Source organism: Euprymna scolopes, chromosome 12 (genome assembly GCF_053919585.1).
Source record: "Euprymna scolopes isolate OS-2025 chromosome 12, ASM5391958v1, whole genome shotgun sequence".
NCBI lineage: Eukaryota > Metazoa > Mollusca > Cephalopoda > Sepiida > Sepiolidae > Euprymna > Euprymna scolopes.
In genome coordinates, this window is record NC_136493.1 from 26,140,057 (window position 1) to 26,158,969 (window position 18,913).

At 30.0% G+C, this 18,913-nt stretch overlaps 1 protein-coding gene and 1 pseudogene across 1 annotated transcript in view; one reads left to right on the top strand and one right to left on the bottom strand.

The window, feature by feature from the left end:
* Positions 1 to 11,896: 11,896 nt before the first annotated feature.
* Positions 11,897 to 12,460, top strand: LOC145291026 (histone-lysine N-methyltransferase SETMAR pseudogene; annotated as a pseudogene).
* Positions 12,461 to 14,085: 1,625 nt separating this feature from the next.
* LOC145291211 (uncharacterized) overlaps positions 14,086 to 18,913 on the bottom strand; it is a 169,980-nt gene continuing 165,152 nt past the window's right edge. Inside the window, exon 22 of the mRNA XM_080136796.1 lies at positions 14,086 to 14,463. Coding sequence (XP_079992922.1) covers positions 14,347 to 14,463 — 117 coding nt within the window. The 3' untranslated portion in view covers positions 14,086 to 14,346. The remainder of the gene's footprint in view (positions 14,464 to 18,913) is intronic.

Sequence of the window (18,913 nt, forward strand, 5' to 3'; positions counted from 1 at the left end):
AAAAAATAGAAAATTAAAGAAATTACTGAGGGAGATTTGGTTTTAAAAAGAAAATAATAAATTTTAATATTTTTTTAAATATAATTTAGAGAGAGGGGGGGATAAAACCTATATCTCCCTTCGAAAAAGCAACCAACAAAAAATGAAATTAAAAAGATTCTTGATAAACGATAGCGGAGTTTTCAATAAAATTGATTAATAAATTTATTTAGTGATTACTTTTTCTCTTAATGATTGATTTTAGAATTTTGAAGTAAAAAATTTAAAAAATTAAAAATGAGTTAACGAGAGATTGTTAGAACATGGCATCTCTCGCGCCAAAAAAAAATATTCCGTTTTTAATTTATTAGTTAATTACATTTTTTTTTGTTCTTATTTTAACGATGTTTTTTGGAGTAATAAAAACAATAATAAAAACAATAATAAAAACAAAACAAAAAATTAAAAAAAACAGGGATTTCGTTACATTTTGTTTTAATTTTTTAATTCTGATAGTTTTTTTTTTGTTATGTTTTTTTTTCTCTCATACCAAATGCACTCATGCATTATTTAAAATTATAATTTTATCAATTATCAACATTTATTGTCGTCCTGTCAAATTTTGCAAAATTTTTACTTCAAATTTCTAAAATCAATCATTAAGAGAAAAAGTAATCACTAAATAAATTTATTAATCAATTTTATTGAAAACTCCGCTATCGTTTATCAAGAATCTTTTTAATTTCATTTTTTGTTGGTTGCTTTTTCGAAGGGAGATATAGGTTTTATCCCCCCCTCTCTTTCTAAATTATATTTTAAAAAATATTAAAATTTATTATTTTCTTTTTAAAACCAAATCTCCCTCAGTAATTTCTTTAATTTTCTATTTTTTAGCGATTACAAGACCCCCTAAGATGTGATATACCGGACATTATTTCTCGTTCTCCCGTAACACTAGACTTTTTTTTTGTTTGTTTTCTGTTTTTTATATATATATATATATATATATATGTTTATATATATACATATATATATATATATATATGTTTATATCTATACATATATATATATATGTTTATATCTATACATATATATATATATATGTTTATATATATACATATATATATATATGTTTATATATATACATATATATATATATGTTTATATATATACATATATATATATATGTTTATATATATACATATATATATATATGTTTATATATATACATATATATATATATATGTTTATATATATACATATATATATATATATGTTTATATATATACATATATATATATATGTTTATATATATACATATATATATATATGTTTATATATATACATATATATATATATGTTCATATATACATATATATATATATATGTTTATATATATACATATATATATATGTTCATATATACATATATATATATATATATGTTTATATATATACATATATATATATATGTTCATATATACATATATATATATGTTTATATATATATATATATATATATATATATATATATGTTTATATATATACATATATATATATATATATGTTTATATATATACATATATATATATATATGTTTATATATATACATATATATATATATATGTTTATATATATACATATATATATATATATGTTTATATATATACATATATATATATATATATGTTTATATATATACATATATATATATATATATGTTTATATATATACATATATATATATATATATATATATATATATATATATATATATATAGCGTCAAAATTAGAAAAAAAGAAAAAAGAGTTAATGAATAAGTCTACATTTTTTAAATAAGGATTGGACATTTTTTGTTTTTGTGCTTTAAGGTGGCAAAAAGTAAGGGAGATAATTTATGTCAGCTTATTAGATTTTTGGAACAATTGCTTTTAACAAAAATAATTTCCGTTTATTTTATCACATCTTACTCGTATTTTTAGATTTTTTATCAAAATTTATTTTTTTAACAAGCGGTTTTTTATAATTGATTTTTATTTACAAAAACAGTTTTTATTTATTAATTTTTGTTTTGAAATGGAAATACAGAAAATAATTTATTGTCTAAAGGAAAGCGAGTATTTTTCACAATATTCAACAAAACAAAAACGTGTCGAAAAAATAAATATATATATAACAACTAAATGTTACCAAAGGCAAGATAAGTTACTTTTCTACCTACATGATATATTTTTGTTAGGTACAGGCAAAAAATGGACGAATAAGGATGGGGGGGGGATCTAGTTTTGAAAGCCGATTTATCATAATTTTTTAGAAAAAAAGAAAAAAAATATTTGTACATGTGAAGAAAAGAAAGTTAATAAATTCATTATAAAAATCCCTTAAAAGATAAATATTAGTTTTCTGGGTCTATTTGAAAGATAATTAGTAAAGTCCTAAGATATTGAATTAAATAATAAAAAAACACCTTGAAATAGAGTCGGTCAATCTAGTTCATATGTGCAGATCAGTGTATAATGATTACATACAAAAAATAGCTTAATTATTAAAAAAAAGCAAGCAATTTTGCTGTTCTCCAAAACGTAACAAATGAAGTTTTGTAAATGTATGATACGGAAGCCCAAAATTACAGTCAAGATTTAAATAAAAATAATGAATTCATTATATTCTGTGATCATTATTTGATAAATACTGAAAATTTCATTAAAATTGGTTAATTTCCTGAATTTTGGTGAATTTTTAAGTAAAGAGAGGGGTCAAAATGTTTATACATTTTGAGAATCGGCATTACTTTTGCACGTACCTAATTTTTGTGTTTTAATTTATTTTAAAGCGTTTATTTATTTTGATACAAAAATAATGGCATGTCTGTTGAGAAAAAACGAAAACAAAATGGCGCATTCGTTACAGCCACTGAACCTTCGATAATCACTCAAAAATTTAAATTTTACATAATACAAATAGAAACCTATCTAATAGATGTCATTAATGCGAAAATGTAATGTTCTATTAATATTTTGTTGGATTTTCGATTTTGGAGCGATTATCGAGGGTCAACATGGCGATTACAAACCCGTCATTTTTATTCGTTCTAACTCACCACATATGGCACTACTTTTGTTTCAAAATAAATTCTTTCAAAAACTATATGCAGGTAGGTAGAAAAGTTACTTATCTTACCTTTGGTAACATTTATATTTCATATATTTATTTTTTTTTATCATCTCTTATTTTAAAAAATGGCCAGAGAAACAACTTTTCCATCTGAACAAAAACACGTCTATTGAAATGTAATTATCTGAGGAAATCATAAATAAAAAAAAAATCAAACTTGTTCCAATAAAGAACATATTTTTGGACTGAAAATAAGTTGCTGACTGCTTGTCCAGAATTCTTCCTATATTAAAAACAAAAATTAAAAAAATATGGTGCAATTACACTACAATAGCGAATTTCGAAATTTTTAATACTGAATTTCGAGGCAAACTCTACTTAATTGGCCTGTTACAAAAATGAATATATCCAAAAATTACGAAAGACGATAAGGTAGAACAAAAATTATTCTTGAAAAAATATTTTTTTTACAAAAATTAGCGAAAATACTGTTTGGCTAAATAAACACCGGAGAGTTCCAAAGGGAGATAAATAGCGTGTAACTATTGCCAATCTTTTAAAATAAATTGTGAGTTTTTAGCATAACTTAGTTATCTCCCATTGTTATTATGTCACATGTTACCAAAGAAATATGGCAAAGGTTCTTTATGATAAAGATCGAAAATTTGTGTTTTTTTAAATTATTTTAACAAATGCGAAAATGTTTAAGTAGATTTCATTGCTTTTGGTTGAAATTGGCACAAAAATATAATTTATTTTAAATCGATTTTCTTCATTTTCCGAATTTCGCTATTATAATGTAGTTGCACCGAAAAATCTGTATGATATACGACGTCCATGTGATGAAAATTAAATATTGTATTTCAAAAAATCACGTAAATTGATCACGTAGTTTAAAAATATACATGATTTTTAAGCGATTAATGGGAATTCATAGGCATTAAAACAAAAATTTTGCAAAAGTTTAAATTATTTCGAATAATCTCCTTTGTTTTGTTTTTTTTAGATTTTTTTCAAAATGGTGGGCAAGACAGTTGATCTCTATTCATTTATTAATATGTTTTTTCTTTGTTGTGATTAGTTGTTGAGATGAGCTTATTTGTTGAGAGTAGTTTAGTTGTTGAGAGAAGTTTAGTTGTTGAGAGAAGTTTAGTTGTTGAGAGAAGTTTATTTGTTGAGAGAAGTTTATTTGTTGAGAGAAGTTTAGTTGTTGAGAGAAGTTTATTTGTTGAGAGAAGTTTATTTGTTGAGAGAAGTTTATTTGTTGAGAAAAGTTTATTTGTTGAGAAAAGTTTATTTGTTGAGAAAAGTTTATTTGTTGAGAAAAGTTTATTTGTTGAGAAAAGTTTATTTGTTGAGAAAAGTTTATTTGTTGAGATAAGTATATTTGTTGAGAAAAGTTTAGTTGTTGAGAGAAGTTTATTTGCTAAGAAAAGTTTATTTGTTGAGATAAGTATATTTGTTGAGAAACGTTTATTTGTTGAGAAAGTTTATTTGTTGAGAAAAGTTTATTTGTTGAGAAAAGTTTATTTGTTGAGAAAAGTTTATTTGTTGAGATAAGTATATTTGTTGAGATAAGTATATTTGTTGAGAAAGTTTATTTGTTGAGAAAAGTTTATTTGTTGAGAAAAGTTTAGTTGTTGAGAGAAGTTTATTTGCTGAGAAAAGTCTATTTGTTGAGAAAAGTTTAGTTGTTGAGAAAAGTTTAGTTGTTGAGAAAAGTTTAGTTGTTGAGAAAAGCTAAGTTGTTGAGAAAAGCTAAGTTGTTTAGATAAGTTTTAAAAAAATTTTTTTTTTTGTATTACATTTTCACCCCAAACAAGGCACATTGCCACTTTGGTGTAGGGGGCTACTATCAGGGACATAAGCATCAGGGGTAGGAAGTTGGGCAGCAAGATATCGGTTCACGTTGCACTTGAACTTCTGCATGTCATTACAGTCAGGGAAGCAGGGACCCGGAAGGCAATTCCAAAGTCTAGCTGTTCTGGGGAAGAAACTACTGGAGTAAAAGGCTCTCTTGCATCTAGGGATCTCTACTTTGAAGGGGTGGGATTTAGCTGCTTGGCAGTTTGTCGGGGGTATTTATGTTGAGGGGGCACAAGTGCTTGCAGTTCGTCAGAGCATTCACCGTTAAAGTACTTGTAGATCAGGCAAAGGGATGCAACATTTTGTCGATGGAACAGAGGCTGAAGTTTAGCTGACAGTTCAGGACCTATCAGATTTGTGACTCTCTTTTGAACCTTGTCTAGGAGCGAGAGACTAGTAGCAGATGCACCAGCCCAAATATGACAACAATACTCCATACATGGGCGAATGGTGGCCTTATAGAGGTATTAGATACTTTCAGGCATTAATAGCTTTCTAGCACGGTAGAGAGAACCCACCTTCTTTGCAGCAGTTCTGGCAATATTCTCAATGTAATTGTTCCAACTCATGTTTCCTGTGAACGTTAGGCCAAGGAGTTTAAAAGATGTACTTTCAGATAAAGAGTCATTGGCCATTGCTATTGGCGGTAGGGAAGGTTTCTTGTAATTATTGAAGGAAACAAGTTTAGTCTTGGCAGTATTGAATGTGACCATCCATTTTTGTCCCCATTCCACTACGGATTGGAGGTCTTCCTCTAGTGTTTCTACCATTTCTTTAGATATGTGTTCATTTGTTTTCCTGTCGTGTCTGTTATAGAACGTGGTGTCATCAGCATACATACTCATCTTACAGACAATTTTGTCAGGGAGGTCATTTAGTTTAGGTGTTGAGATGAGTAGTTGTTAAGAAAAGTAATATCTCCTCCTTTGCCAGCATAATGCAAAAAAAAAAAAAAGAAGAAGCAAAAAAAAATGTTTGGAAAAACAAGGAAAAAAATAATGGAGTCAAAGTTTTTTTTTTTTTTTTTTTTTTTCAAAAGAAAATAAGTTATAGTCAAGTGAAAAGAATCCAAAATAAAGTTTAAGGATCTCAAAAAATTTCAGTCGCCACTATTTTGAAATATCTTATTGCTGGATAAAACACTGTATATTTAGTTCTATTTAGAATTCAACATAACTTTTTAAAAATGCAGAAAATGCAAAAAATATTCATGATGTCCGTGTCATCACAAAACGATGACGTCATATTCCAAAAAATTACATAAACTGATAAAATAGTTTTGATTTTAATTAAAAAATCAAGAAGTAATTGTCTCGCCCACCATCATGCAAAAAAACAAAAAACAAATATCAAAAATCACAGGGAGATAACTCAACAATACTGGATTTTTACTATATTTATGTTATAATGTCAACGAATTTCCATTAATCGCTTTCAAATGAGCTTCTTTATAAAAATAAAATTACTTGATATATTTACGTGATTTTTGTATTATGAAATTTTCGTTTAGTCACGAGTACTTACATCATAAAGATTTTTTGTTAGTTTTTTGTTTTAATTAGGTTGAATTCTAAACAAGAACCGTACATTTAATATTAAAAGAAACATAATAAGTTATAAAAAGTCGAATAGTGCATGGGTACTGCTAAAAACAACAAAAAACATTGTCAAGATAAGTTTTTAAATGAACGATATACAAACAGATTGAGCAAGGTGCAAAGGGAAATAAATCTGTGCGTATTTTACGACAAGGGAAATAATCACAGAGCAAGAGAGTAGAATGTAAACAATAGGTTTACTTTCAATAACTCTGTAACTTTCTCACTTTCACCCGATTTCAGGAATGTTGGTTCTAATCTGACAAAGAAGGAAAAATAATGTTTCCTTTGTTGGCTGTTATTTTGAGTGGGTGCTTTGTGGGGATTGTCAATTCTCTTATAATATTCGTCATCATTTTACTGTTAATCCACCCATCTCATTAACCCTTATCCTCGAGTTGTTGTTGGCCTTGATAAGTGATAACTCATTAGTAAAAACAATAAAATAAAATAAATACATTTTTTTCATTTTGTACAAAAGATCTAAATCGTTAAGGGTTAGATTTAGTTCGCAGTAAATATTCGTTTTTCTCAATAAATCTGGCAAAAAATAAAACTATCGTGCTTATGTTAATGTGTAGGGAATGGGTGATAGAAATTTCGATAAAAGAAGATACAGTAGCCTAGAACCTGTCGAAAGTCACCTTGAACTGCTTTGTCATTAGCACATTTACTACATCTATTTGGAAGTCGATTCCAAAAATACATGGATTCTGATTGAGAAGGTGGTCCTCCTCCAGTTCAATCGAAATCTGTGATGAAACAGTTTCTGGTAGTGCCCACATAGACATCTTTCTGGTACAGGAGTGAATAAAAGGTCCTGAGAGAGATCTAAATCGTCATTGAAGAAACTGAAGGCCAAAATGAGATCATTATATAATCGTTAATATTGTTGATTTGTTTATATATTGGATATTAAAAATTCAACTTTTTTTTCTGTTTCAGCATTTCGCCTGGACAATTCAAGTTGGTATAACTAACTGTACTTTTGTTTTATAAAAAAAAATGAATAAAATAAAGTAAATAAAAGGGAAAGGTGGTTTGTTTGACAACACCTCTCCAAAACACACTACTAATATACCTGAAACCTGCTCCATAGCAAATTGTCTAATTTCTAACACAAGGTTATGCCTACACACCAAGGTTGTCTATAACATGCAATGTGCTAAATGTAATAACTCTTATATAGATAGAACCGCTAGACATTTACACATACACATCAAGGAACATTCGAACACACGTATCTCCACCTTCTACAAACACATCCAGGTCAGCATCCTTGCTTCAGTTAGAAATCTTGGTAACCTAAGGATTTCGGAAGCACTTCTCATCTCAAAACACAAAACTTCCATCAACAATAGACTTGAACTTTGTATAGCTACTTCTATTACCTTTCAGTATAAAAATAAATAAATTAATTAATTTAAATAATGAAATTAAAATTACAAAGATAAGCATATTAATAAACTTTACAAAATAAATAGATATAGTTAAAAAATAAATAAATAAGAATGCATAATAAATAAACAAAATACACAACAATATATGGACTAAGACCAATAACATACAATGATATTAAAGATGATTTATTCTAAATATACTAACAGCGTTAATATATGTTAATACATAATAAATAAATAAAACAAAATAAATGAATATAAAATATAGATAAAAATGGAAAGAAAAATGAGAAATAATTAATAAAATAAACACTATATAAAACAAAAAATAACAAATAATTTTATATAAACAAATTATATAAATAAGCACATAAAATAAAATGCATAAATGAACAAAAATCTGCAATTGTATTCAATAGCGATGCCTCTGCTGATTAGATCTTTCTTCGTACAGTTACCAGAAAGGTCCGCATACTAAAATTTAAAAAATAATGAATAAATAGATAAAAATAAATTAAATTAATGAAATAACCCAAAAAATAGTGTATCACTATATATAAAAATACAAGATCCCAATAATAAGATTAAAAAATAATGAATAAATAAGTAGATAAACATAAATGAATTACATAAGAAGACATTATGTATCAATATATATAAAAATACAAGATCCCTATAATGAAATGAAAGAAATTTAATGGATAAATAAATAAAAAATAAATTAAATTAATAAAATAAGAAAATATTATATATATATATATATATATATATATAGAGAGAGAGAGAGAGAGAAAGAGAGAGAGAGAGAGATAGATACACAAACAAGATAGCTATAACAAAATTCCTTAAATAATAATTAAATAAATAAAAATAAATGAAAATAACATTTTGTACCAATATATATAAAAATACAAGATCCCTATAATAAAATTTTTAAAATAATAAATAAATAAATAAAAATAAATTAAAACGAATTAATGAAATAAGAAAACATTATGTACCAATATATATAAAAACACAAGATCCGTATAATAAAATTTTTAAAAAATAATGAATAAATAAATCAAAACAATATATATTATTTAACTGGAATTCATTATTGAGATGAGTATTATTTATTAATTTATTTATTGCGGACTATTATTTTCATCATTTTTAGTTGTTGTTTCACGACGTTTCAGCCAACTATTCCTCTGGCTTTCGTCAGGTGGTAACCGCGACAGGATAGGAACTCCGAATCTCCTAACTGCAATCACTGCTATCCATAATTGTTGTTGCCTCACCACGCTTTGGCCAAGTAAGCCTCTGGCCGGCTTTGGGTAGGATTGAAACTGCTATCTTCAGACAATTCTCAACTGGAGCCATAGAGATTCAACGTCTACCATGTCAAAAAGGACACAGTGTTTAACAAGCAAGATCGGAGATTCACTGCTGTACAACTCATGTTCTGTACCAATCCAAATTATGACAACAGGACCATTGCCTCAAAATGCATGAGCGTGATGAAAACCAAATTTCCAGCTATAGTTATGGTCTTTGGTGTGGTTTCATCATGCCACCTCACATCTTCAAAATCAGCTTGAATGCCAACACCAAAGTGTACCTGAATGTGCTGATTGCACCAGAGATCCCTTGGTGCAATCAAGTGGCCGTTGGCAGATTCTGATTGTGGGAGCAAGACTCAGCACCGGTCCACAAGTCCAAAGAGACCCAGGCTTGGCTTCAGAAGGAGTGCTACTTTATACTCTTCTCTCACTAGCCCCTCCCTCCTTCCCCGACCTGAACTTGTTGGACTATTTATTTGGTCATACATTAAGAACATCACCAACATGACCTTCCACAACACCAAAGCCAGCCTGATCGATGCCATCCGCCAAGCTCTCGCTGACACTTGTAGAAAAGGCATGCTCCCAGTTCTGGACTGGTACAGAAACAGTGATTTTGATCGAAGATGGCTACATTGAATAAATGTCAGCTCAGCTACATCATCAAGTTACCCGAATGAATTTTTTTCAATAAAAGTTTCAAAATAAAGCTGTAGTGTTGTTTTGTTTACGGAAACAAATTTATCATTCCACCCTGAGTAAAGAATGAATTTTGAGTCTACTTTCGGCAACCGTGCAACACTCGCTTCGCTTATTTTGTCATTTAATTCTGACATCCCATGATCAATGTTTCTGACAAAAGGGGAAGAATTGCTGTTTCCTGTGTCAAAATCTATCTATCTAATACTTATTGTTGACTTTTGTTTTTTTTAACTCCTTACTATATATGGCATCATACCTTGTCTGGAGCAATTTCCATAAACGAAATGGCAGATTTGCCGTTTAGTTATACAAATATCCTCAAACCATGTAATCACTAAAAGGGACTCTTTTGGTCAACACCGATATCTCGCTTAATGTAAGCAGAAGTATTTTTACTTTAATGAAATGAACAATATAGGTATATTAGAAATGTTTCACAAATTTTAAATAGGTAAAATATAATCATGTGATTATTGAAAATGTAATCATGTAATTAAAACGTAATTTAATAAAAAGGTATTGTGAAACTTGAATTTAAACTGAAAAACTATTTAAAAATAGCTCGTTACCATCTGCCATCACAATGCATCTGAGAACAATATCTACTGTAAAATTAAACCAAAATTTGGTGCTTATGCATTCTTGGTACTGTGCTATTTTTAAATAGATTTTTCAGGTTAAATTCAAGTTTCATGATATCTTTTTTTCTTTTTATTAAATTGTAAGGTGGAAGCATAGAATAGTTATGAAACACCCTCCTCTCCCCATGTTAAGAATGGTTTCCAAAATAATAACATTATTATTTCAGCAGAGTACCAAAAATATATAAGTACCAAAATTCTATTTTTATTGTCCAATGTTTTCAATTTTAGATCCCAAAATAAAACACATTTAATCATTTTAGAACTTCATCTTGCATTATTTCTTTTTCATTTCTTAAAAGTGGTTAATTTAAATTAAATTTTAATCAATTACATTTTCAATAATCATAATTTAAAAAATTAAATTTTACTCATTTAAAATTTGTGAAACATTTCTATTTGGTTGGTGCAAAAATAATGTTTTTTGACATGAAGTTGAATGTCAAAAAAACATTATTTTTGCACCAACCTAATAATATACCCATATTGTCCATTTCATAAATGTAAACAAACATCTATTTACATTAAACGAGATACTAAGTGAGTCCCTTTTAATGATTACATGGTTTGAGGATATTTGTACAACTAAACGGCAAATCTGTCAAAAAAATTACTTCTTCGGAAGCATTCTCTCTGTTAACACGATTGAAATAGGTGGAAAATTTCCCTATTGCTGTTTCTTGGCTGAATGTTTCCTTCAGTGGATGTCTAATACAACTTGTAACATACTTGTGTATATTTCATCAAGTGATGTTTCTTTGCCATCTCAGCAGTGTCCAAATTGTATATCAAGACAGCTTTCACCCTGGCACTAAAAACCTGCCTCTCAAGATTGTTAAAAAAAAGGAAATGTAGGATTTCCAGACGGCGAGCAATCCATCAAGGATATCTAAAGCCTTTTTTATCAATTTTTCCATCAACTAGATGTTGCTGAATAGATTCGATGTCATTTTTCGGCTTAATTTCTCCTTTTTCATTGTATTAGGTTGTTACAAAAATAATGGCCGCCTAAAATGAGGTATTTTGAAAAAGTCATTTTAACACAAAAATTTGTAGTTCATTTTAGGGTTATATACTAATTAATATTTTTAAATTTATTTATTTTCAGGCAAAATATTTTTTGGAAGCATACAGGACCGACCCTCAATGATAAATAATCCAAAATGTGATCTTTGCTTCCTTATATTGCATGAGTTCAAACTTGGGCACATTACCTCCAAACTTCTAATCAGAGTATGGGGAAAGGGATTCACAAGTGATCAGAGAGTACGAATGGGATTCCAAAAATTCCATAGTGGAGACGAGAGCCTTGAAGATGAAGGTAGAGGGCGAGCATGCAGTCTTGACAACGAACAATTGCAAGCAGTTGTTGAGCAAAATCCTCGTCAAAGTGTCAGAAATATGTCTCAGACACTTGGCGTCAGTACTGCAACAGTTTCACACCATTTACAGAGCATTAGAAAGGTGAAAAAACTCAATAAATGGATCCCTCCCGAGTTCAATGAGAATCAAAAACTTAGATTTGAAGTCTGCTCAATATTTTGTGTGCATAGCAGCAATGACTCCTTTCTTGACCAAATTGTCACTTGTGACGAAAAGTGGATCCTTTATCATAATTGTATACAATCTGGTCAATGGCTTGATCGTGATGAGCCTCCCAAACACTTCCCCCAAGCCAAAGTTGTATCAGCAAAAGATTATGGTGATAGTTTGGTGTTCTGCAAACAGTGTCATTCACTACAGCTTTTTGGGAACCAGAGTATTACAGCAGAGACCTACTGCAATCAACTTGCCGAAATGCATGCTTGCTTGCAAAAAAGAGGTTTGCATTGGTGAATCAATGTGATCCAATTCTGCTCCATGATAACGCGCGGTCATATGTTGCAAGATTGACTCTGCAGAAACTCACAGACTTGGGATATGAGACTTTACCACATCTGTCATATTCTCCAGATCTTTCGCCTACTGATTATCATTTTTTTTTTTTAAACATTAAAGCTCATTTTTAAATGATAAAACGTTTCGGTTCAAAGAGGTGGATTCAGCTTTCAAAAATTTTGTTGTATCACAGCCAATAACTTTTTATCAACGAGAAATAAATAATCTTGTAGATCGATGGCAGAGATTCATAGCTGTGCAACGCTCATATTTTGATTAATTTTACCATTTCTATTGTTCATTTTTCAAGAATAAATGTTTGTTTTTGAAATCGGCCATTATTTTTGCAACAACCTAATATTTTTGCAACAACCTGATATTTTTGTAACATCCTGATATTTTTGTAACAACCTGATATTTTTGCAACAACCTGATATTTTTGCAACAACCTGATATTTTTGCAACAACCTGATAGTACAATAGTTTAGTTTAGACTTCAGACTCCATTAGTAATAGTTGGTTCTATTATGAATTGGGGTAAGAAATGGGTTGTTTTGTTAAATCATGTTAAGACTCAGCTATTGTCCTTCAATCGCAGGCATGTCCCTTTGTAACGTTCGGGAACCAATACATTGTAGCCTCAGTCGCAAAGCAAAGACTAGGAAATCGGCCATTATTTTTGTAACAGACTAATAGATTCAATGGTGAGATGGATATCACTGTGATACTATTAACATCCTTCCCCTTAGTGTTAGGAATCAAATAAAAACAAAACGGAATAAGTTTATCAGCAAAACAATGGAGAGGAAGTTGCTCACCAAGATACACAAAGATAGATAAAATAGAATTGTTAATCCAGGTGTGACAGACAAAAGACCGGGTATGGATCAATATATTCAGTTAGCATCTGATGTTATTGATGCCTCCACCCTCCCAAGTTTAAGGAGGTAGGGGAGAAAGAGAAAAATATATATAAAAAAAAGGAAATAAATTTATCAGCAGAAAAAAGGTATAGGAAATTGTTCACCAATATATACAAAGGAAGCTGAATAGGATTGCTAATCAAGGTGTGGCAATAATTTGGGACAAAGGGCCGAACAATGGAGATCAACATGCCTAGTGTTAGTTTGCAATTTTCAGAATGTCAATGTCAGTTGGACATAGTTGAAGGCAAGTCATGGCTTGGACCTGATCAAGAGAGCTTTAGGAGATCAAGATAAGCTGACATCAACTGACGAACACAACCTCGACAGAATGTAGATGCGTTCAGAGGATTGATGGTGTCACACACACACCCAGAGTGCAACTGATATTTGCAGAATGTATCTGAGTTTGTGTTTTTTTGTGTTTTGTTTTATTTTATTTTTTATGCTTGTGAAACCATGCACACCCCCTTCGACAGCCGCCAATGTGAGAGATGATAACGTGACTAGAAGAGATGATGAAGGAGAAGAAAATTACAGAAACAATGTTGGGGTCAGCGATGCTGTCAAGCGGGGTAGCCATGGTATCACAACACTATTGGACATGTTTTTTTTCTTATCAAGTCTATTTTTATTACAATGGAAACACAAAGACATACAAACTGTAAAACATATTTATTTACAAAAAAAAAAATATATATAGATATCTTACAGTGGGATCTTTCTTATTATAAAAGTTATCTTGAATAAAAAAATTCAACGCTTTTTTGTATTTGACGTTTTCATTTGTCGCTTGTAAATGCTGAAAGCTAACACGGTTCCGTTAAAGCAGCATGACCAAATTCTGTTTCATCCGCGTAGTTAAAATATTTTCAACTGATGGAGATTTGGAGAAGTCAACTTTGCATTTTAGAAACGTCCTTAAGATTTCACACAATTCTGAAAAGCCAGTTTTGCAGAATTTCCACATTTAACAGGCACCACAAGATTTCTTTGGTGAGCATCTTCAATTAGAGACTTCCAGTCTTCATCTGCAATCTAAAAAGAAAAACAAAAATCACAAATGAGTCAAGTGTTGGAATGTGGGGGAGAAAGAGAAAAAGTGTGACAAAAGAAAGGGGAAATGAGTTTATCAGTAAAACAATTGAGAGGAAATTGTTCACCGGGGTAGACAAAACAAGCTGAATAGGATTATTAGTCAGGGTGAAGCTAACAACAGATTGGACATAAAAGGTAGACATACTTAGAGTTAGTGTGTGGGCAGTTTTAGGTTTGGTCATGAATTTTGTGACAGAAACGGTTGGGGATAGTCTTAGAGACAGTATTGGGTTTGCGACAGTTGAGGATGGTTGCAAGTTTGAATCAGTCAAAGGTAAATTGTGGTTTTCAGGAGATAGGGTATAAACCTATTCAAGATACGACCTCTCTCGTTAGGTTATGTCAGATGTCCAACTCTAACATACATACTCTAACATGATAGTTATTAAGTTTTTGGCAACCCTCACGAGTTGCAGAGTCGTAATAAGACAAAGTTCACAACTCAGACAATTCCGAGTGAAATCTTGTCAGCGTCTAGTACCCCATGACACATCTTTACTGTACAAAAGAGTGGATTAACCTTCCCTTGGTTTGGTAGTATGTCTCCGCTGTTTATAAAAAAAAGTTAATCAAGGTCCACGTTGTCTCGTGGTGCCTCTGAGGTATAAAAGAGTGTTTAACTTCTGGGTTGATCAGTTCAAGACTGTTGCTATGAAATAGATTTTCCTTTTAAACGTTAAAAATATATATATATATATATATATATATATATTACAACATGACAAATGATTAATCAATGTACGCAAAGTAAATGACTTTTGGGACTTTAAAGAAATTTACATAAATACAATTTTCTAAAAAAAATATTTAGGTATAATAATCAAAGTCATGTGTAAGGATCTGTACATTATTTTTCTCTTTTTTATTTTTTGGGGAGAAAGGGTGTCCGCATGATAGCTGTCTTTTTAGTAGCAGTCACCGCTGTTGCTATTAGGATGGATAGGGGGGAAAAAACGATAGGATAAAACTGTAATGTTTGCATGCGGTAATGTTCGCGTCCTCATATCTAAGTTATGGGTTGGGCTGTCGGCTTCACTCCCGTAAGCTTTTCTTGTTTAAAAAAAAGAATCTTAGCAGGAGAAAACTTTCTCTCTGGCACACAAATTGCGATTCAGTTTTGATGGGGTTTAGTTACTTGGCCGGAACATTCTAACATGCTTGGTATCTCTCAGGGACGGGGGTCCCAATCAGATGCTTCGAGCCTCCAGCTCGTTCTCCCATTCCTCTTTTATTCTGATGACTTTTGGCCGAGTCACGCCCTTTATACTAAGGTAAGTGTGGTGGTTTCGACGAAATCCCCTCATTGGAAACCAATAAGAGAATTTCACCTCATCTCCAGCCCTCAAACATTGGTCAATCCAAATAAACAGCATTCACCTTCACTGTGAGATTCTTCTGATTCTTACGGAAACAGAAAATGGTTCAGTTTACGGCCATTCTTGATAACCCCTTGACATCAACCTGTCAGTATGATTGGTTTTAACGATGCCATCTGCATCTGGACTTAAGATTTGAACATACGCGAGAACGTCAACTGACCAATGTACGTATATAGAAAGTAAATAAAAATGATTTCAAGTTTTACCTTGTTGAATTTAATTATAGCCCCTAGGTTCAATCTCCGGCCAAACAGGGTTGATTTGCTGTTAATTCTCTCTTCAGTCTGTGAATTCTTAGTCTATTCTGCAATAGCTAAGTGATTATGTCACAGAGAAATGAACTGACCACTCGACTGACGGACACAGCATAGACAGTAGATGTGGGACCAAGTGTTCAGAGTCGATTGTATCACACACACACACACACAATAAATATTTACAGAATGTGTCGGAATTTGTGTTTTGAGTTATTTCATTTTAATTTTATACTTGTGAACCCATGTATGACCCCTTGGCAGCCATCAATGCATGAGACACGATGACATGATCAGAAAAGAAGAGAAAAATTCTGTGGTCATTCACTTAAATAGTTGTTATATGTTCAGAGTTTAACTTAATAAAAAACACAAATATCAAAAAATTTTATTGTTTGTACCCAGCAAATGTCATACTCCAAAAATCATGTAAATTGATCATATAGATTTCCTTTAATTAAAACAAATAAATTTTTTTGACCAAGCTAGACACTGTGTTTTGATCCATGCTTAATAAATAAGGGAGAGACACCTCTATTAAAACTACCCGAGATTAAAATCAGTATTGCAATGGTTACAATTTACTATTAAAATCACTAAAAATTGTCAAAATGAGTAATTTATGCGATTTTTGGAATATGACTTTAATTCCGTAATGGGTACGTACATCATAAAAATATTTTTCTGTATTTTTTTTTTTCTTTTTATAAGTTAGGTTGAATTCTGGATAAGAACCAAATAGTTTTAGTAATTTTCACTTTCAAATGTAGACATGATAATGAAAATGCTTAAAAAAAGAGAAAAAAAAATGCTGGTGCTTGTTAGAGTGGAATTCAAAACATTGAATTTTGAGTAAAACCAATGGTGTCTACTTAATTGTCATGTCACAGTAATGAGCATATCCAAAAATTATGAAAAATAAGGTAGAAAATTAATTAATGAAAACAGTTTTCAAAGACCATTAATGAAAATTGAGTTTTACTAAATCGGCCTAAAATTTCAGAAAATAATTGCCTCCCTTGTTATGATTAATTTAATTTTACTGATAGTTTAAAATCATTTTGGTACAAATTTTTTGCTTAAAGTTATTTCTATCTTCAAATATTTATTTATGGCATTTGGTTTGGTTGTTTTGTAGAGGAAAATTTGTTTGTTTTTGGCGTTGCAGAACATGATTGAGTTTTGCAAAGGGAAAGGAGAAAAAAAAAAAACAACATCAATGTTTGGCGCATTTAAGTCAGAAAGCCAATATCTTCAGGCAGCCTGATCTGGTAGCACTAAGCCATGAATTTTGAAAAATAGTTTCTAGGTTTAAGGGCTCATAATGTCAGCTATATTTAGTTCAATTTATGCAAAGGGTATAAAAAGGGGGATAGAACCATTTCATGAAAACTCAGAAAATCACTGATTTTGGTGAAATTTTAATCCCATGCATCAGACATCTAATATATAAAAAGGCTAGATGTCTTTGTCTGTCTCCATATTTTCAAACTATCTCTTCCGATACTAAAAATCGCAGAGCAGCATGAGGAGCATCAAATGATTGGACTTTTTACAGGCCATTCTTTTATGGGTTAAAATAGTTTGTAAGAGGTCAAAAATGGGTCAAAATTGAAAAAATCTTTATACATTTTGTACATTCATCTTAGTTTATTTTTAATCAGTTCATATGCATGTCACGGTACAGTGGTAACATTACCAGCTTTGAACGCTAGAGTTTCGGTTTCGATTCTAGCTGATGGCAAAATACTTTTTTTTTTTTTACTTTTGAAATCACAACTCTAATAATATATACAAAATCACAACTCTAATAATATATACAAAATCACAACTCTAATAATATATACAAAATCACAACTCTAATAATATATACAAAATCACAACTCTAATAATATATACAAAATCACAACTATAATAATATATACAAAATCACAACTATAATAATATATACAAAATCACAACTCTAATAATATATACAAAATCACAACTCTAATAATATATACAAAATCACAACTCTAATAATATATACAAAATCACAACTATAATAATATATACAAAATCACAACTATAATAATATATACAAAATCACAACTATAATAATATATACAAAATCACAACTATAATAATATATACAAAATCACAACTATAATAATATATACAAAATCACAACTATAATAATATATACAAAATCACAACTATAATAATATATACAAAATCACAACTATAATAATATATACAAAATCACAACTCTAATAATATATACAAAATCACAACTATAATAATATATACAAAATCACAACTCTAATAATATATACAAAATCACAACTATAATAATATATACAAAATCACAACTATAATATATATACAAAATCTGGATAAATTAAAATATCATATTTAAGTGTATTTTACGACTGGGCAAAGTGGGTTGTGTGCCGTCCCAAGAGAATAATAGGGGAGTTGGCTCTTGCCACGTGGAGTTGTTGTCAGTTCATGGCCCGAGAAGAAAGAAAGTTGCTGTGATCTAAACCTTATACACTTTGTTTCACGTGTTCAGCTCACCAGAGAGATGGCGTCTAACTGGGCAAGTCAAAAAGGAACTTGGATTGGTTGTTTCACGGCATATCAACCCTTTTCAGGTTATTTAATGCCAAATCCAGTTATTTTGAAATAGTATTCATGTCGCATTCAGTTATTTTGTAGAAGGTTTTTATCTTCAAACTCTTTGTATTTTCAATCACTAGTTTGTAGTGTTTGGTT